This window comes from Molothrus aeneus, chromosome 1 (assembly GCF_037042795.1).
Source record: "Molothrus aeneus isolate 106 chromosome 1, BPBGC_Maene_1.0, whole genome shotgun sequence".
NCBI lineage: Eukaryota > Metazoa > Chordata > Aves > Passeriformes > Icteridae > Molothrus > Molothrus aeneus.
The window spans coordinates 142,176,483-142,196,624 of NC_089646.1; the positions used below are offsets into that span (position 1 = coordinate 142,176,483).

The following is a 20,142-nucleotide window of genomic DNA, read 5'->3' on the forward strand; positions in this document are numbered from 1 at the left end:
AAGGCGGGGCCGCGCCCTCTCCCGGCATCCCCCGCGCGGAGGGAGGCCCGCGGAGCCGGGCGCCATGGCCGCCTACCTGACGCACCAGCAGAAGGTGCTGCGGCTGTACAAGAAATCCCTGCGGCACCTCGAGTCCTGGTGCATCCATCGGTGAGGGCGAGGGGAGCCGGGAGCGCTGGCCGCCCTCACATCGGGGCGCTCAGCCCCGCGTTGGCTGGGCCCGGGGTGGGGGTGGTTGTTTTCCTCCTCACTGTGCGTGACCTCTGTCCGTAGAGACAAGTACCGCTACTTCGCCTGCCTCCTGAGGGACCGCTTCGATAAGAACAAGGATGTGAAGGACATGGTGAAAGCCACCGAGCTGCTGAAGGCCGGCGAGGAGGAGTTCTGGGCCAGCCAGCACCCACAGCCGTACGTCTTCGCCGACTCCCCCGGGGGCGTTGCGTACGAGCGGTACGAGATGTACAAGGTGAGGCAAGGGACAAGGGGACAGGGGACTCCCAGCCGCTCCTGCTGGGCGCTCCTGCTCTGGCTTTGCTCCTGTTTTGTGTCGCTTGTCGTGGGCAGGGCCGCAGCTCGGCTCGGCAGGGTCACTTCACCGCTCCATGAACACCTCGCTGCTTGTGTGGGATGAGCTGTTCTGGTCCTTGAAAATGGAGTTTCTTGATCAGTTTGAGCACCGCTACTTGTTCTTTTGGGATTTTGTCCTGGGGATAACCATCTGCCCTTTTGCCAAGGGAAAGGGAAGGGAGCTGAGCTGGGGACGTGAGCAGTGCCCAGGGAGCTCTGCTGCCTCCCGAGCACAGCCTGGGTTCCTCTGCTCGGCTCAGGTGTCACCTTGGCTGTGGGGACTTCCCTTCACTCAGTCCTATGGTTCTTCCAGCATTTGAGTAGTGGTACAAGTTACCATTTCCCTTCATGTGCTGCAGTGCCAGATTGAGCAGTTTGTGTGCTGCTGTGTGAGAGCAGCACTGCCTGGAAATAGAAGCCTTATGTTTAGACTGTTAAAGGCACTTCTACAGGTATTGATCATCAAGGTTGTTTTATTTAGGAGCAAAAGTTCCATAGAAAAACACAGGGACTTTGCTTTTTTGGTATCATCTTTTTAATGCATTAGAAGTTAATACTGGGACTGCTTGCACCCGTTTCCTCCCAAATTTGAAAAAAGTGCTGGCACAAGACTGGATCTGGTCAGATCTTTTTGCATATTAAGCCATGGAAAAAGAAAAGTATGACATAGATTTATCAGGGGTAGAATAAAGAATATATGAGTGAAAAGAGAAGAACTTACTTAAACTGGTGCCAAGGTCAAGGGCCTGAACAGTAGTAGAGATAATAGTGACAGAGAGTATGGACAGAAAAAAAGGCAGCTGAGCAATAAATGATCAATATTAGTCTTCATACAGAAACACAGACTGGGTTATGCTTTCTTTTCCCAGTTTAATGGGCTAAAACTGTCTTAACAAAATGACTGTCACAAGGTTTGGCTGGTTTGTGTATCAGTGACTGTCCATTGTGGATGCTGCTCCAAAATGTAGGTTTTAGAACTCAGGCTGATTGGTGGTTTTAATTGGAGCTTACTGTGGGTGGATATTTACTTCAGCAGCTGTGCTATTTGCATTCAGTCAAACATTTGTTCTGTGATGAGAATCACAGCAGGAAGAAAAAAGTGTGAATGTCACTAAATGTATGATGGTACTGGAGCAAATTCTTTCTTTTTTTTTTTAATTGGGTGTTTTGGTGGGATTTTGTTTTTTAATCAATGTTCTTCTCTTTAAAATGTAAACAATTTGATATTTTTTAAATCACTGCAAAATTATAAATTTTGCTTTTTTCCCTTGTCACAAGATCTTAGAGGTCAGAACATTCTCAAGATCTTAAAGGCCTAAGAAACTGCTCATTTCTTAGTAGTTGTAGATAAGCAGAAATGAGCTGTAATGTTCTGTCTTTGTCAAGTAAAATAAATCAGCAGTTGGAGAGAAGGATTCCTCTAACCTGCTGCCTTTGAGAGAAGGAAGGGAAGAAATCAGATCTTCTCCTCCACCAGATGGAATTATTTTAAGAAGTTTAGAGTAAACTGAGATGACCTGGGACTTGTTTTAGAATGGTGTGATTTAAGCAAGTCACTGTGGTGATTTCCTGTGGATCAGGATAATGTGTGAAGTTCTGCCCTCTGCCACGTGCCTTGAGATAGTCAGGCAGCTCTTAAATGGTGTTTTTATGTAGTACTTCAGAATGGGAAAAACCCCCTAGGGGTAAGACTGGCTTCAGCCTTTGTGTTTCGTTCTTCTGCATGTGTGTACAAATGTGATTTCATATATAAAAAATAGTATTTTAAATGATAATTTTCTTCAACAGATTCCTGAATGGTGCTTGGATTTCTGGCACCCTTCTGAGAAGGCAATGTATCCTGATTACTTTGCCAAACGAGAGCAGTGGAAGAAGCTGCAGAGGGAAAGCTGGGAAAGAGAGGTCAGTGCTTGCTCTATGCAAAGGAAAGTCTCTTTAGCACACAGGTATCCTGTGTGGCACAGATGTGTTCTTGGAAAAATTACTGAATGCCTACTGCAGCCTCAGTTAGACTCTTCAGTGCTGGAGCCTTTGTCAGTGTGAAACAACCTAAAATGCCTACACATTTGTTACAGCTTCTGGAGGATTGTGGAGGGAATTTGAAGTTAAAGCTGAACCTGCAGCCTTGTGTCAGTTAGTAAGAGCTGTTACAGCAGTTTTGTGGTGGGGGGAAATCCAAAGTTGGATGAAAGGAGACTAACCAGAGAATTCCTCTTCTTCTGCTGTGGAGCTCTGACACTTTCTGATTACACCTTTGAACGTGATGTGCTGCAGTGGTCATCAGTTGGGCATTGAGACCAATTTCTGGGCCATCCTGAACTGAGATTTGGTTGGAAGAAGTTGGTGTTCTTAGAACAGTCCTTTGATTCAATTGGATTGTATGGAATGTGGCACTTGTGCTGCTTCAAGAAACAGGTATTGAAAGCCTGTGAGGGGCTGCTGATGGCATGCAGGAACAGAAGTCTCCTATTTACTGACTGCAGGGAAACTTGGTCCAGACTTAGAATTATCTGTCAGCTTCCTGAGCAGCACAATTCAGCCTGTTTGAGAGAGTCATGATGGATGTGAACTACATGGAAATAATGACCTTTTAAGTGAAATTTCTCTTGTAAATCACTTCTTGCTCCTAGAAATTCCTTCTTAATTAGGTAGTATGAGCCTACAGTGATTACTGAGTGGAAGTTAAAGTTGGGGAACATGAAACCTGTCAGCCAAAGGTGTTACCATTGATTCTTTGTGGAAGTAGAGAAGAACCAGTGGTTCTTCGTTTTGCTCATTGCCTGGGCACTGGAAATGGAAGTGTGTGTTAATTGCTAAAGCAGTTCTGTGTCTTGTCTTCTAGGTTAAGCAGTTACAAGAAGAAACTCCATCTGATGGTCCAAAAACTGAAGCTTTGCCTCCAGCTCGTAAGGAAGGGCATCTGCCCCCCATGTGGTGGCATCATGTCACTCGACCTCGTGAACAGCCCATGTGAGAGCACCTTGGGTGTGGATGGCAGCAGTCTGTGCTGCAGGCAGGTGGCACCTCAGTGACCACTTGCTCCTCAGAGTAATAAAATAAAGCCAAATAAAGTAACAGAAAAGGTGTTTTTCTGGCACACTGCTCTCCTCTGACACACTGATGCTTCACTGTCAGCTTGTGCAGGCAGTTCAGATCAGCCCCATAACTTGGAATGTGGTACTAAAGACAGGCAGAGTGTTAAAGCTGGAGTTAAAGATGCAGCAGCAGACATGGGCTTTAGGTTCTCTTGTAATGAGGGTATTTCTGACCTTGCTGCAGGATAAAGACATCTTTCTCTCCCTTCCCTCCTCCTTAGGCTCTTGGCTGCATTTTTCACTTTTGTATCAAATCTCACAAGACACAAACTTCATTTACAATATGGTGCTTTCCTCATGGCATGGATACCAGTGCTGTAGAAACCAAAGGAAAATTGATCCCCACATAAACTGAAGCCCAGATAACCACTGAGCTGTATCAGTTAACCTGCGTGGGCTGCTGAGGATTGTGGCTGTTGTGTGCCCATTCCTGGGTCACAAATGGTTCTGGCAGTGTGACACAATGAAGTGGGGACAAAAAGCTGTTTGCTTCTGGCCACGTTCCCAAAGCACTGGTACAACACAGGGGAAGTTCTGCTAACACTTACAGTAACTGCCCTGTGAGAGAACAGATGCAATACAGCCACTGAGCAAAAGCTCACAGGAAAACCTGGTCCTTCAGCTGTTTTCCTGTTTTTAGGGCTAGGAGATGTAGGGTGCCTAATCTGACTTCCATTCTACAGTAGTTACTTGACTGTGCCCATGTTTAAGCCTAAAGATTAATATTTCTCTGAACCCCAATTGAACAAAAGATGACAAAGCTTCAGCTCTTCTAAGAACCAAAGATACGTAGCTCAGGAATAAGGCTTTAATCTGGTTGATTTTTAGAAACTTTCAATCTGCTCCTTTACAGTAAGTCTGTGTGCTAAAATAGGTATGAATTTTGAAAATAAAACTCCAGAACAGCAGCTTTACATATTCCACAGCTGAAATTTCCATTCCTGCCAAGAAGCAGGATCTGTTCTCTGTGCTCAGTTAGTTAAAAGTAGTGATGGAATTGAGGTGTGCCCTCTTCCAGCACAGCTGTTCAGCACATGCCACACCTCAGGCTGGAGCTGTCACTTGGAACAAGTGCCTTCAGTATTGAAACAGCTGAGCAAAGCACTGACACCAGAGTGAGACAAGATGCTCTACAGCCATAGAGAGAAGGGGGAATCAAACTATGATCCTTTTGGAGACATTTCCATCCAAACCACATTGGTTTTTCCTTTAACATCTTCCTGACTGTATTGGGATGGGATGGGTCAACTTTATACAGAGCAACCTTCATTGTCCTGGGAAGGTGTGAAGAGCACACCAGTGCTCCACAACATCCAGCGTGGCCACTTGGCATCCCCCTCACCAGTGGACTGGGGGTGGGAAAGATCTTGGGAGGGACAGTCAGAACTCAGGACAGCTGACCCAAACTGACCTAAGGGCCTGAGCTCCTCTCTGCAGGGCTCCAGAGGTTCTGCCAGGAGCCTACTCCAGCACAGGCTTCCATAGGCTCTCAGCCTCCTTCGAGCATCCACCTGTTCCAGCATGGCCTGCAGGTGGATCTGTGCTCCCCCTTGGGCCTCCATGGGCTGCAGGGGCACAGCTGCATCTCCTGCAGGGGAATCTCTGCTCTAGCACCTGGAGTAGCTCCTGCCCCTCCTTCCTTACAACCTAGGTGTATGCAGGGCTGTTTACCCCACATATTCTCACTCCTCTCCCCACCTGCTATTGCTGTCCCACAGCAACTTTTTTCTCCTTAAATCTTTTATCCCAGAGGCATTACCACTGTCACTGTTGGGCTCGGCCGTGGCCAGTGGTGGGTCCATCCTGGAACTGGCATTGTCTCTTGCAGACATGTGGGAAGCTTCTGGCAGCTTCTCACAGAAGCCACTCCTGTAGCCCCCTGCTACTTAAACCTGGCCTTATAAGCCCAGTGCAGCAACAAATGGATACCTTTAGATAAAAATGAAATCATTGCAGTAGCAAAGAAACCAGGCTATTGTGTGGCAACTCCAAGAGGGAACAACATCCTCCCCTTTCTGCCTTCAGTGCTGAGAAAGCTGAACAAAATAGTTTTCACGGGGAGCTGTGGGAGATGGTGCTAGTGTTGTGCTTGATAAATTCTGGCTGTAGCACAGGCAGTATCGTCAGCAGCAATTTTCCTCCTCTGGCCTAAGGAACTGTGGTCCAGCACTGAGATGGATGCACAAAAATGCAAAGTCATCTGTGCTTCCTGGCCAGGTAACAACAGTGAAGTGCAGGGAAATGTCATCTGTTACTGTTTAACAGGAATTTCTATCGTTAGCACTGCACTTCTGCTCCACTGCTACCCTGCTGGTGCCCATCAGTAAAACACAGCTTTATGCAATTTTATTTACTTGGTTTTTAATTCTCTCTTGCTTCAATTACACGCAGATGGAACCTGCATGATCTTGAAGGCCACCACTGATGTCCAATGCTCTGGAAGCAAAAAGTCTTTAAGAAGCAAAATACAGGAGTTTTTCAGCAGTTCTTTATTTATAATGTAGGCTTAAGCAATCATTACAATGTAGAAGGGAGACACACTTACAGCAATTATTTATACCAGTTTAGAACAAAAAACTGCACAGGGAGAGGTCAACTCTCAGTACAAACTAGCAACTAAACCACAATAATTTACCATTAGAAACAATTTATTTTTCAGCTGTGACACTGCTTTTACAATATGCAAAAACACAAACAATAGAACTATCCAAAGTGTTTTGTCACATTCTTTCTACATTGAATTTGGCAACATTTTATATTAAATTTTACTGATTATACTAACGTTTAAGAACTAAACAAGTGAAAAGCTGTACTTGGGTACAGTTACATCCATTTATTTCAAAGGTTTAAATAACACTTTTAACTATTGAGATTATCTCCTAACAGTTTTTGTTTACGCAAAAACCATCTCAAAGCCTCATTTGCACAATGCATCAGCTACTGTATCAAGATTGGTGGGCTACACCACAGGCACTACTGTTTATTATATTCTGTAATAAGGAGCTTGTTTTTCAAAGAAAGGAAGGTTTAATATTTTCTAAGAATCATGCTTTTTTTTTTTTTGCTTTTAAGCCATAACAAAAAAAAAAGTTCAGCAAGCACAGCAGTGTAAAATGTCATATAGAACACAGTGACTACACAGTTACTAGAAGTTTCACATCCAATGCAGTTATGTATTAAAGCATAAGAGGTCATGTAGGCAAGTCTAGAGCCAACAGAAATCTGCAGTGTGTGGTGGAAACCAGCCCCTCACGTGTGTTATTTGGTGCATTTTGGAACAATCCCGAATCCGCAAGTCTGGTGTCCCTCCACACGTGGGTGGGCAGACAACATCCTTCTGGATTGTCTTGACTGGAACATGTGTCATGCCAAGGGGTCTGCACATTTCTGTCAGCTTTAGGAGACTGGTATTACAGCAATAACTTACTTTTATTTTAAGGAAAAAATCCAACTCTTAATGATTCTATCAATAGCGTTCCAAAAAACATTACTTAAAAGTACAAAAAAAGAGATTACAGTGGTCAGACTCCCGGTATTATCAAAAAGCCAGTATCACCCCCCACCCCCCACCCCTTTTCTTTTCGGTATTTAAGAAAAGCCAATCAACTGCCATTTAAAAGAAGTTAAGAAAAACAAGCCCCTGTATTGGAAAGAAACATTCGCAGTTTATTAGATCACAAGCTGGTTTCACCTGTCAAATTTTTAAGTGTTTTCTCAAAATAGTTGGGCTTTCTTAGGTGCCCAGCCTGCTGGGCACAGTCAGAAAAAGGCATTTTGATAACATTTAAGAACTCCCTGCTTGCATTTTACAAATGTTTTCACATTTTTAACTGCCTTAAGCCTGTTGTCCTTGTTTGTATTCAGCGGAAGGATGAGTGGAACAAAACGTGAAGGTGGAAGAACCAAGCCTACACAGTTAAGGCTGCATGCATGTGACTGAGAGTTGCTGCTGTGCAGTCAAAAAAAGAAATGTGGAAAAACTCAGTTTTTAAAACACCCTACAGAAACAAAACACTGCAATCCAATATGGCTTATTCTGATGCATTTACCATGAAGCTACTAGTAATTCATCCTACTAGGCTACTTTTGTGCAACAGCATCTGCTATTTTGATGGCATCTCCCTCCCCCACTACCCCCCAATAACTCTACCAACTGCAGGTTTCTTCCTTGCATTATATATTGCTTTATTGTCAATTTTTATTCCTGCTTTTCAAACTTTTTTAAATACTTAAATGACGATCCATTCCATATAGTTTGACTTAAACTGTAATAAGTCCCATTGTTCTATTTTTTAACCTCACTATTACAAGGCGCTCTACAAAAGCTTGCAAAAAAGCCAAATTTTCATTAAATTCATTTGCTGAAGTTAACTACTCGACAATTTTTTTTTTCTTCTATGATTTAAAACTTTACAAAGAGAGTTATAAAAAAGGTAAATGGGATTTGGCACCTTCAGAAAAAATTAAAAGTGTAACTTAGATCAAAAAAATGCAGAAACAAAATCATTGATATTTACAAATTAAAACACCACTGAAGATTATGTCTTACTACGCTCTTTCATTTGTTTTCTCTTTTAGAGTACTTTCAGACCGTCTGTTACCGAGTATCTTAAAAAAATCACTGATTACAGATTGGAATGGATAGAGACAGATTCGTTTTCTCACAGTTCCTCCTCGGCGTTCAGTAGTCTGGCAGCTTCTCCTCTCCTAGGAAATACGAGGCGCCGAGCGATCATTCGTGGTCGTCTTCTTCAGCTTGACGCCGCGCCGGATGGCGTTGAGCATATCCTCCCCCTGCGGGGCATCGCCGGGGCTCAGCTCGCTGGGCTCCAGCTCCGCGGGCCCCGCGGGCGCCAGGCTGCCGACCCCATCGCGCTCGCCCTCCTCGCCCTCGGGCACTGCCTGCCTCTGCTCCTCGGCGGCGCCCGCTCTCTGGCCCGATGCCGGAGGGTTGACAGCTGCCTGCCCGCTCCACGAGGGCACGCTGGTGACAGCCTGCCCGCCCTCTCCCACTGCTGGAGACTCCAGGCTTTGCTCGGGGCACTCTTCTGTCCCAGCGAGGGCACCGGGCAGCCCCCCCGGGATATCGGGGACGGTTGGCGTTTTGACGGGGATCACCGGTGTCTTGATGGGAATGGGGCCTCCGCCGATGGTGCCGCGCCGGACCGAGGGCTTGGTGGAGGGCGTCCGTCGGATGGTGGCGACGCCGGGGGTGGCCATGACCGGTCCCAGCGTGGTTGGCAGACCTGCGGTGGAAGCAGGACGCTTGGTTTGAAACATTCTGCGATAGGACTGGCTAATGTCACTGTTTCTTGGGATGGTGGAAGATTTGTCAAACTCCTGTTGTTCTGCCTCCTGGTCACCACTCACAGAGAAATAATCATAATCTGAAACTGATGCCAAAAGACAGAGTTAGGATCAAGCTGGAGCAGACAGCTGAGTCGCGTCAGTAAGTCTGAAGTACGGACAGGTAGCTAAAAAAGCCTGGAGTCAGTAAGAATGAAAGGAGTTTCCACCTTTAGAAGGAAGAAAGTCCAAGGTTCTGTGACCAAGATTTGATGCCTGAAGGCATCACAGCAGATCAGTCCTACAGCTGCAGGGGCCCCATGGCTCTTGTGAAAGAGAACGAGCTCCATATTTGTCACCAACATGAAGACACCAAAACCTACAAGCCATGTGCCACCACTTGTAGATAGAAATACTTGAAAAATGTACTTTAGATTAAGCAAGTTGGTTCAGGGGACTGTGTACCAGTGATTTTAGCAGCAAATTTGTTTATTTTGCGAACAAAGTAAATCCCAGCTGTCAGCTCTGAAAACTCAGCCTCAGCTTTAATAATTGCACTGGGTTCCTTCCTCTCCACATAAGTGCTGAGGAAACAGGGCTTGGCAAACACCAAGTCTGGTCTCTCTCAGCTTGCTGTTGCTCTGAAACAGGGTACAAAGGCCAACAACTTACTGCAGCTTTCTAGCTATGCCTAAGTCTCCAATGGAGTCTTTTTCCAATTACAACATTTCTGCCTAGGCAGGAAAATAAAAGGTCACTAAGGGAAACCAAGAGCAGATTGAGAGTGCTGATGGAGGACAGCAAAGCTCATGAGTGTGCATTTGCTGAGACAATAGCTCAGAAAGGACCTAAGAAGTATTGGATGCAATACCAGTGTCATTTACAATTCCAGAAGCCTCTTTAAAATGGTGGCATCCTTAGGCTGTAACTCACTGAAGCGGTGCACAAGAAAATACAATTGTTCAGTACACTATGCAGTAGTGCAGGTTTCTGTATAGTTAATAAATCCAGGCTGCATTCCAAGCTGGAAAAATCTTCCTAACAGCAATGCCAGCCTTCTTCCCCAGCTGCCTACAAAGCCAGCAAGGGATAGCTGCTCCTTGCACCAGGGGGTGAGTGTGTGATGGCCAGGGTGGGAATGCTCTAGAAAGGAACATCTCCTGAATGGGTACCTTGAGATGGGATCGTGTCCTCTGAACAGCACGGAGTTGTTGTCTGGGTGCTGTAGCCACTGGAGCACTGCAAGGAATCCCGACTGCTCCTCTGGGTGTCCAACTGCAGCCCCCTGGACAGAGCAAGTGCCAGTTCCTCACAGGCCTCCATCTCCTCACCCTGCTGCTTACACACAGGAGAGAGACTCATTACACCTGGAAGGGTCAGTCACCTTCACCCACTTTTAGCTAGCTCTCCTCCCCACTGGAGCTTGTCACCATCATAATCCAGCAGGACGGAGCCCAGCCATTAGCTTGGCCATGGGAACAGATGCTTCTTTGGAGTACATTGCTCTATGAAAGTCAGTGCCCAACAGCGCATTCCCTCCTGCCTGCATGGTTCCCACCGACTACACCGGCACCGCTTCCCAGACAAACACAACATAAAGCCAGCATGGCCATTTCCTTTACACCAAAGAGGGTATGTGAAATGAGAGCTTCACCCTTGTGGCAGCTGACACCGTCATGCTCCGAGGTCTCTGTGGCTCCTCGGGGGCGGCGGGCGCTCCGCTGGGAGCGGCTCCGTTGGCGTCGGGCTCGCGCTTGTCCTTGCGGCGCTGCAGCGTGTTCACCACGGGCTGATCGTACGGGCCCGGCTTGGCCCAGTCCTGGGGAAAGCAGCTCGTTAGGGACAGCCTCCATCAGGAACTGTGCTAAATCACAGGCAAAACTATGCAACAGGGCAATCTTAATGCAACAAATTGTGTGTCAAACTGGATATGCCTTTCTGAATAAGGTGAGGAATTAATTTTGAGGATATTAAAAATCCTCGTTTATTAAACCTATTTCCTTTATTAAAAGGAATCTAAATTTCCCATTCTACCTAAATGTTCTTCTGTGAAGGTATTTAACATTTTGATACTGTAGTTTTATCTAAATGCAATTCCATGGTGTCAAAGCCTACATTTTCAGAATTTCGAGCACAAAAATCACTGTCACACAGCAGAAGATACAGATAAATGTCCAATCAATGATGAAACTGTTCCAGGTATACACAGGTTCTAGTATTACATGCTGTTACAGATGTCTTCAGTTCTGAAAAATTAGGCTTGAACAGATTTTTCATACACATTAGTGGAGCAAGTTACTGTGAGTTATCTCTCACTTTACTTACTAACTGAAATCTAGTTTATAACGATAGTCTGTACTGAACAAAGACTAACCTCACTCTGAATTACTGGTGCTAAATTTGAAACAGAAATTCCTCAGGCCATGAGGTCTGTATTCACTTGGGGCTCTATTAAGCAAAGTCCTGAGGGTGTCCAGAACCCACACGCTGCACACAAAGAGCTTGACTGATCCAGGCCCTGTGCTGGCATGCAGAACCAGTGCTAAGCAGCAGCACCTCCAACACCAGCTGCTCCAGGGGCAATCCCAATCCTAAAAGTTTTCCTTCACTGAGACAAAGGCTGCTTTAAAAATGGAAGGAACAACTAGTGCATGAGAATGGGCCCCAAACCCTCCCAGCTGCCTGCCGGGCAGCCTCCCACAGCCTTCTGATGGACAATTAATGATGGACCAAGACCACACTGCAGGCTTTTTGAGGTGTCTCAGTCCAAGAAACCAGAAGTGCAAGGCTGCTGAACTGACAGACCCCCTTGGACAGACAGGTATTGGTTTTGTTAACTCATGTGAAACTCTGCTTTGCCTTCACAGCTGTGTCTCTGCTCTCATAGTGTTTTGTTGTGAAAGAGATTGGCAAAGAGCTTCTAGCAGAGACACAACAAATGACCCTGAAGCCCCAGGACCACTGTGGCCACCCTGGATGTATCCCAACAGTCTCCAGCTGCTGGAGAGAGAGTAGGGGCATCTGTAACAAGCTATGTCAATTTAGATGTATATACATAGGTCCTGTGGTGCCTATGCAGTATTACACAACCATCCACAGGCACTTAAAATCTGCACAGCGACTGATGACTGCACATCAGCCCTGCTGAAGATCCAGAGCAACAGACAAGAGACCTTCCCCCTTTGCTCTAGGGCAGAGTCTCCCAGGGGAACCACCTGGCAGGGATGAACTTACAGGCTCTAGCAGAGCAGACATGTTTTGATGCCAAGTAAAATACCTGCAGATCCAGCTGGAGCAACTGAGAGAAGATACTGCACTCTTTTTTGGTGGTCTCCCCAAGAGAGCAAAATGAGCTAGCTGGGTGAGCACATCCAGACTGTGACAATAAAGCTTCAGTCACCACTTGGGTTTACCTGGTGCTGAGCACCTTCTTAAACCACTCCAGCTGTATCTAGGAGAGTGGGCCTGCCTACAGCCACAGGGAGAACATCAGGCTGTCCCATGTATGGTGCCACTGAAACAACTGCATGCCCTTCCCTGCTCAAGTGAGCATTTTGACCATGATAAATAAACTTTTTTCCCCCCTAAATAGAGCCCAGGTGTTTTCACCAATGTTTCAGAGCTAAATTATTCCTTCCTACCTAGATGTTGTCAGCTTTGGTATGTTTCAGTTGGTGCCAGAATGCACAAGGTAATTCAGAAATACCCACAACCGGATTTTAGGTGTGATTTTCACCATGCAGTGCCCATTCAGAGTGATACCAAACAGAGCAAATCACCCAGGAATTACATGGACCGAAAGGGAGCAACAACTGCTGTGTGCATGCTGTTGGTATGAGGAGGTGAGGACTGCCACAACAAAAGGAACACAAACCTTCCAGCTAGGGATCTTAGATGATGGCAACATGCCTGGCCCAATGGTGTAATAATGAACGTAGTCTGGAAGGAGGGCTGAGGGAGCCCGAGTCCACGCGCGGGAGACAGGCGGGAAATGAGGGAAAGGACCTGCACCAACTGAAGCTACGGATGGGTCACTTGATAAACTACAGTGATAAAACCCATTAGACAACTGGAAATGAAACAAATAAAAAAAACAAAAACAGAGAAATTAATATAAACAGGATGAACACGAAAATACACTGTGACTGATGTTCTAGGGAGAAAATCTCTGTATCTTAAAACAAAAGAAAGGAAATTCTTCAATTTGCTGCAAATAAAAACCAGAAAATTGATACAATGCTTGTGAAAAGTGAGATCACCTGAAAACTGTTATCTATAACAAATTTCAGGCATCAATCTAGCGGTCATTGTCTCCAGGCTGAGCAGCTTTTCCTTCTGTCCATGAAAGCAGCACACTGTGAAAAAGCCTTTGCAATTTAGGTACCCTGCAGACTCTGGACATAGAAAAAGAACTTTTCCAATCCTGAAGGCATTTGCATTGGTGGTATTTAGTCTGTAGTGTAGCTGGACAGAGAGGAAAAGCATAAAGCCTTCAAACATGACACGTTCTGGCTGTGTGATGATATGGAAGAACAAAACAACAAAAACCAACAGCAAGGATTTACCAGATGAGAAAGGAGACTGCTATCACTTCCTCCCCCAATTTAGAGTGTATCCCATGTAATTTATTCCAACCATGTCTATTTTGCTTGCCTTTTTGGTAAAATAAAAAAACAACCAATAATCAGTGTAAAGTATGCTACCTAATGGGAGAGATGGGAGAAGCCACAAACAGCACAACCTGGGCAAGGTGCTTTTGGTCAGGCAACCAGCTGGATTTGGACAGCATTCCACAATCTCTTTGAGTAGAAAAGCTGGAAAATGACCTTCTCTTAGAAAACGACCTCTGTAAAATGCCCAATTTGTAGCTTCTCCCAGTAGCTAGTTCAAAGGCAATTGTGGTTTTTATTCAAACATACTGACATCTAAGGGAGCGTGCAGCAGTTCCTGGTCTCATCCCCACAAAGAGGAATCCTGGCTGCATCCCATGCATGGAGGTTTTGTCAAAATGTTGCAGGGTTTGGATAATGAGCTAGTAGGTTTGTATGTCTTGGAGATGAAGTTTTTCACCTTATCTGTGGAGGCCCAAGCCCCCATGGTGGAGCCTGAGCTGACTGAGGTGGGGGAACTGCACTCGCTCACTGACTGGCAGGTTTCAGAGGCTTCTGAAGAGGCAGAGCTGGACGAGTTCTGCAGCATAAAACAGCACCGCAATGCAGGGAAAGGATACACAAGCCACCAGAAAAGAAAAAAATCACAAACAAAAAGACAAAAAGCACATACACAGAGACACACAGGAGAGGGAAGGATGAGAGAAGCAAAGGGTTAGGATTTTAAAGATCAATTAGAAACTGCTCAAAACTATTGCTAATGTTCATGAAATCTATGAAAAAAAAGAAGCTATTTGCTTAATGCGAGAACTTGCCACACTGCTTTGGAATGAGGGATTGAGGCAGAGACCTCAACTCCTCATTGCAATTTCAGCATCTCAATTCTGCTGCTGTCTCAGAGCAAGAAGCTGAGGGACCTGAGGGCACCTGTGGTCCAAACATGCAATATACTGAGACAACTGATTTATACAGAAAAGCAGATCATCAGTAATTCAAAGACACAAAGTTTAGATTTAAAACATGGAGTAGCGAACATCACTTAGATTCACAAGTTCTCATACATTCTGATCTGCAAAAGTGCTTGTGAAAAGCTCACCTGAGTTCAAGTATTATGGAACAGAGAAAGAAGTGATACTTACCAAAACTGGAGGTTTCCAAAGTGCATGACCTGTATGCATGTGCCTCTGCAGGTAGGATGCATACACCAAGAGCACTCTGACTCAAACCCTCCTGCCCAGCAGCCAGCAGGAAGGTACATGCACTCTGCTGAGGGCACAAGTGCTGGCATGTGCGTGCCACCTGCCTTCTCCCAACTGCTGAGGCAGAAAATACCAGGGACTTGGATGGAGAGTAAAGGAAAATGCAGGACACAAAATGTCCACTGAACACATCAAACATTTTGCTCCTACCTAGGAACTTCTCCAGTTTTCAGTGCACACCTTTATGTACCTTTGCTGCTGTCAGACCTCTACAACAGCATCTAATTCAACTGCACAAAGGCCAAGGTGAATAACCACATGAACCATTTTACCAACTACAATGCTCTTCCACATCCCCCCCTCGGAAGTGGCATCCTGCTCTGCGGGGATGTGTGTCCAGGTCCAACTGAGAACTTGGACATGGTCAGGAACACTGGCAGAGTTGTCAGGGCAGTACTGAGCTCTGTTCACTCTCAGAAATCCAACACTAGCAGGACCTATTCATCCTTTAGTAGCCAAGGACCTGTGAAACAAGTCTATAAAAGGTGTTTTATGACAGCAGAGAGAATGTGCTGCTGTATCCAGTTTGTGTAGAAAAGACAGCGATTTCAAGGAATGACATGTTGCAGAGGAAGGGAAATGTCACCTGAAGTAAAATTCCCCAGTTAAACTTAGATAAGATCTGGGGTGAGTTTGAATAGAAGGACAGCTGGGTATGAGGCAGTGTAGGGGAGTAACTTCTCCTAAAACCCACAAGTTGTCTCACTGCTCACCAGGAGCTACAGATGGGTAATTACAGCCAGCACCTGGGTAGAAGGAAATGTAGGTGTCCCAGGATGGAACACGGTCACCATAAGGATTTTGGTGAAGGCTGCTGGGGCAGCTGATAAGTCAACACAGTATCAGGATCTTGAGCTTACTCGTAAACTGTGATTTAAGTGAAAGTTTGCAAAGGCTGCTAAAATTTTCAAAAGCATGTAGAGTGATGGAGTATTTTATAGAAATAACACTCATGCCACCCTATGCTGACATGAGATGATCTGAAGGTGACCTGTCAAATGTGCTTAGGTTGCAACTCTGCTCAGCTAACAAGGCTTGTATTCAAAGGGCAGGAAGAGTTGAGGTGAAGGTACAATCAGAGGGAACAGCAACAAATGACACATTGCTGTTAAGGACAGCAGTGAAGTGGTGTACCTGATGATGCAGTGGCATGATATTTAGTGGAACTTGTCACATTCTTGATTTAATGCAACTCCTTTTACAGGAAAAAAGCCTCTGAAAATAAGAATACTGATGAAGATGAGCTGCAGTTGACTCTGCCATCAGTCATAACCATGGACATGAGACTATTGCCTCTGTCCCTAGAGAAAAATACATTATAGAAAACTAGCTTTTACACTAAACTCCAGAGTTCTGCCTGACATTCCAGGTACCTCAGCAAAAGAAGCTCTCAGGAGAATACTCACACCACTGTTATGGTTTAGCCAGGAAAAAAAAAAAAGAAGATAGAAAAATGCAATTACAGAAAATACTTTCTGAAACCTCCTACTTATGGTCTGAATGACCCTCCAGGGTCTGCATGCTCTGCACATGGCAGGAGAGATAGGAAGGGTCTGAATGCCAAGCACAGCATCTCCCATGCTACCTTGTTTTCTACAGATGCCCCAGGGGTGACAAGTAAGAACTTGGGAATTTACATTTAATACACTATTTGTGTTCACAAGACAGAAATTTCACAAGGTTTTGTCATGTAATAGTAGAGGGAACTAATAAATTAGGTTTATTACCAAAAAAGATGCATTAAATAAGGTCAAAAATGCAGATTCTGAAGATGCAAAGTATGGGGGGAAAAGACTGGAATTGGTGAACTTATTTTTTTAATAAAATGACTCCTCCAAAATGAAAAAAAGATGACAAAAAGGACTCTCCCACTAATTCAGTGTGTCTGTTTTCAGCAAGAAAAGCTGGACAGAGGCTGAACCAAGGTGCCATGGGGAAAACATCCCGGAAGCTGATGGAAATGCAAGAGGTGGTGCTACAGAAACAGGGTCTCCTCATCTTCAGAAACGTGCAAGGCACAGAGAAAGGGAATCTCTGGTCTTGCTAAAAAAGGATTCCAGCAATGGAGAGGGAGGCAGAAGAATACTGAACTCCTAAAGGAAAAGCACAAGGAAAACATGACTGGCAGCAGGTCAAAGGATGCTCGGGTCAGACTGGAGAGCCAGTCCTGAATGGCTCCACCCAGGTGTGGGAAGGACAGACTTCCCTTCTTACCATGAAGTACATGAGGGACTGAAAAGAGAAACTGCACAACTGCTGCTTGGGCAAAGAGTCCCAGGCTTTGGAGTGCTTGTTCTAGATGCACAAGCCTTGGCACACCCTCTCCTGGGAGCACGCACACAGGGCAGACCAATTTCTACTTCCCAGCCCATGGTGTGAGAAATTTGACTATCAGACCTTTTTCACCTTGCTTTAGTAGACTCCTTTTTTAAAATGACTGTTTTGTTTGAATAATTTTTAAAATCAGTTCTTCCATTTTAGCTGGTTTTTTTCCCACAGCTGCATAATGGTAGTTCTGCTCTGTTCTAAAATTATCTCTTCTGAGAAAAAGCTTAAAATTAACAGTATAAAGCTAAAGCTTTATGCTCTGCAGTGACAAGCAGTGCCCCAAATGTACATTTGGACAAGTGTAGCTTGGTCTCTGGTTTCTCAGACGAGCCATGGATAGTGTCCCACTGCTTGGTGTGGTATGTGTAAGTGCCAGCAGGGATATAAAAAAAAGATTTTCTGAGCTACTGGACTGTACAATTATATTTTCCATCTGCTGTCCTACTAACCTATAAAAGGACCATGGTTATCTTGGATTACTTGCATCCTTTGTTTGCTATGTTTTCCACTCAGACATGGCATTGCTTTCTTAACCCTCTCCCGTTCTCAAACAGAGACAGAGATTCCTGGACAAGGGTTTCCCAGGAGACCAAATCCTAATGATGAGCGTGGTCCAATGTCCCTCTAGAGCCAGTGGAAGATGGGCTCAGCTACTTTTAGAAAAGCTCTGGATACTGACTCAAGGTCACCTCCTGAATTTGTCTAATTTCCAGGAATCTGCCTCTACTGATTCTAGATAAATATCTCTGTATTTATCTTTCTACTCAGGGACAAACTATTGTGAAGTAACTTAGAAAAGGAATTTTAGAAGAAACAAGTATCTGGTGATAAGTTACAGATGTGTTTCAGTTTCAACTTGATTTTTGGGTTTTGTTTTGTTTGTTTGCTTTTGATGGGTTTTTTTATTCTGTTTTGGGATTTCTTTTAAGGTCTGATTTGGAAGCATTTCCTAATTTAAATGGAAAACTGAACAGCTGTAACAATATATTTCCCCTGTTCTAACTTGCAGCTATTTCAAGCAATAGAATCTACTCAAAAGCAGGATCTTTCTAGCTTTGTAACCTGTACATGCAGAAGCAACTTCACATTCAGTTTCCCTCCACTGTTTAGGGAAAGTGCTTTCCAGATCATTCTAAGAGTAAAGACTTATCTCTCTGCTGTCTGACAGAATATCAACATTTTTATCATCATTTGCTTCTTTCTCTCCTTTTGCTTTCACCTCCATGAAGTCACAAGGAGCCTGTAAAATCCAACTGTGTAAGTGCTTCCCTACATGTTCACTTCAAATCCAGTGGATCCTACTACTATCATGCCCTGGATCAAACATCACTATACTCCTATCACACCATGTGATCACAGACACTCCCAGGCCTCAGTTTGTCTACCACACAGGGCAAGGTGTGGGTTTAGCAGCAGCAGCCACATCCAATGCCCAGCCAGGAGCCACTCTGTGCTTCCAGCAGCTCTGCTAGAAGGGCTTTGTATGAGGTCACTGTGTGTCATGGGCAATGCTGGCCATGCCTGACCTTACACCTGGCATTTAAAGAAACTGTTCCACTCCAGAAAGAGACCTTTGATGCTTTTCCAGCTGTTCAGCTACACCCAAATGTACCCTTTCAATTAGGATTAAAGCCTTTTACAGTGACCTTCCCTCATGTACAGCCATGTGCTACAGGCTAACACTTTTACTCCCAGCAACTGCAGAGAGGTGCTCCTCACAAACCAGTGAAAGAGCAGTCTGGTTTTGTAATTGCTCTTTTTCTTATCCTCTATGCTAAGTGTGATAACAATAAACACTTACTACTCTTACTAACAACTACAGGCTGGAAAGCAATCTTCATTTTGTCAGACTTCTCTCCTCTGGTATGGTCTGTATCTTCTTTCAATCTCCAGTTACTCTTTCTTTGAGATTCCCAGCAACTCCCCACCCCCCATCTGTGATTTTGAGGAAATTCAATTTAGTTTTCAGTGACACTTGCTTGCCTAAAATATAGGTGAGCTTATATACATAATAGCTTCACAGAACTCATATATTCACATTCCTATAATATGGAATTATACATGGCCCCCTTCTACTTTTTTTTCTAAAACTCATTATCAAATGAAAAAGGGCTTTGTTGATCCAACATATGCCACAGCATGTACCTAGCAAACACCATCAAAGTGTCCACCTGCATGAAATATACAGCTTTTATTCTCCTTTGCTGGTTCCAGAGCTTGCTTTTCTGCCTCTCAGTGTCACTACTAGAAACAATGTCATCAGTGCTTGAGACAGAGCAGCAGCCTCCTCCCACCCAGCACCAAGCACAGCCCCAGGGAGATCTGTCAGTTGGTTAGAGACACACAACACGGGTGATGTTGCCCACTGAACAGCTCCTGCTCAGCTCACAGTCACCTGTCAGCACAACACACACAATTTACTTAGTGCTGAACATACAAAGCAAGACACTTAAGCAAAGATGAAGCAGCCAGGCAATGATCTGTTACCTTTTCCTCTGTGTAAAGGTAAACAGAACCAGAGACATACAGAGCACATACCTATTTGTTATACCAACACACTACACTTGTGACACTGCTGCAGCCTTCTACAGCTCATGAAAAGCTCAAGGGTTGCTTGGATCAGTTTGCAACCTTATGGAGAGTTTCTAAAATGAAGTGAAAGCATATGAACTTAGCTGGTGTAAATCAGCGTGACTCCCATCGACTTTCAGGATGTTCTGCCACCTAACACCAGCCTAAGTTCTCTCCTCTGTTTAACAGGGGAATTTGCAAAGAGAGGTGTTGGTTTTTTTCATGCTAAGAGCAATTGCAGATTTACATCCTTGTCTGCAAACACAGCATCATCATGTGGATTACTGCCCTTTTATGCAGGTGCAGTGGATACTATGAAAACCAAAGATGATGCTAGCATGTGTAACTGATGTATGTATCTTAAAAGTCAACTTCCTTACCTTGTTACTATTCCAGTTTACTTTATTATTGCTCATTTACTTTTTT

At 44.7% G+C, this 20,142-nt stretch overlaps 2 protein-coding genes across 15 annotated transcripts in view; one reads left to right on the forward strand and one right to left on the reverse strand.

Moving 5' to 3' along the window:
• The first annotated feature begins 21 nt into the window (after positions 1–21).
• On the forward strand, positions 22–3,664 carry NDUFB9 (NADH:ubiquinone oxidoreductase subunit B9). Its single transcript, XM_066566221.1, has 4 exons — positions 22–150; positions 274–466; positions 2,356–2,469; positions 3,410–3,664. The coding sequence occupies exons 1-4, from the start codon at positions 65–67 to the stop codon at positions 3,539–3,541; spliced, it is 525 nt and encodes a 174-aa protein (XP_066422318.1). The 5' UTR covers positions 22–64; the 3' UTR covers positions 3,542–3,664.
• Positions 3,665–6,128: 2,464 nt separating this feature from the next.
• The window catches only part of MTSS1 (MTSS I-BAR domain containing 1), a 125,286-nt gene continuing 111,272 nt past the window's right edge, over positions 6,129–20,142 (reverse strand). For 4 of the 14 annotated variants that reach the window (XM_066566260.1, XM_066566251.1, XM_066566243.1 and 1 more), the window contains 4 exons: positions 12,823–13,017; positions 10,603–10,767; positions 10,121–10,283; positions 6,129–9,055 (listed from right to left, as the gene is read on the reverse strand). In XM_066566260.1, coding sequence (XP_066422357.1) covers positions 8,370–9,055; positions 10,121–10,283; positions 10,603–10,767; positions 12,823–13,017 — 1,209 coding nt within the window. In that variant the 3' untranslated portion in view covers positions 6,129–8,369. Of the gene's footprint in view, positions 9,056–10,120; positions 10,284–10,602; positions 10,768–12,822; positions 13,018–14,018; positions 14,139–20,142 lie in introns of all 14 variants that reach the window. The other 10 variants (XM_066566290.1, XM_066566283.1, XM_066566277.1 and 7 more) reach the window with 4 other exon arrangements.

Bases quoted from the DNA above. Each gene is read 5' to 3' on its own strand.
- NDUFB9 (XM_066566221.1), top strand. From the start codon at position 65: ATGGCCGCCTACCTGACGCACCAGCAGAAGGTGCTGCGGCTGTACAAG. The intron at 151-273 runs GTGAGGGCGAGG...CTCTGTCCGTAG, and splicing joins GAGTCCTGGTGCATCCATCG to AGACAAGTACCGCTACTTCG. The intron at 467-2,355 runs GTGAGGCAAGGG...TTTCTTCAACAG, and splicing joins AGCGGTACGAGATGTACAAG to ATTCCTGAATGGTGCTTGGA.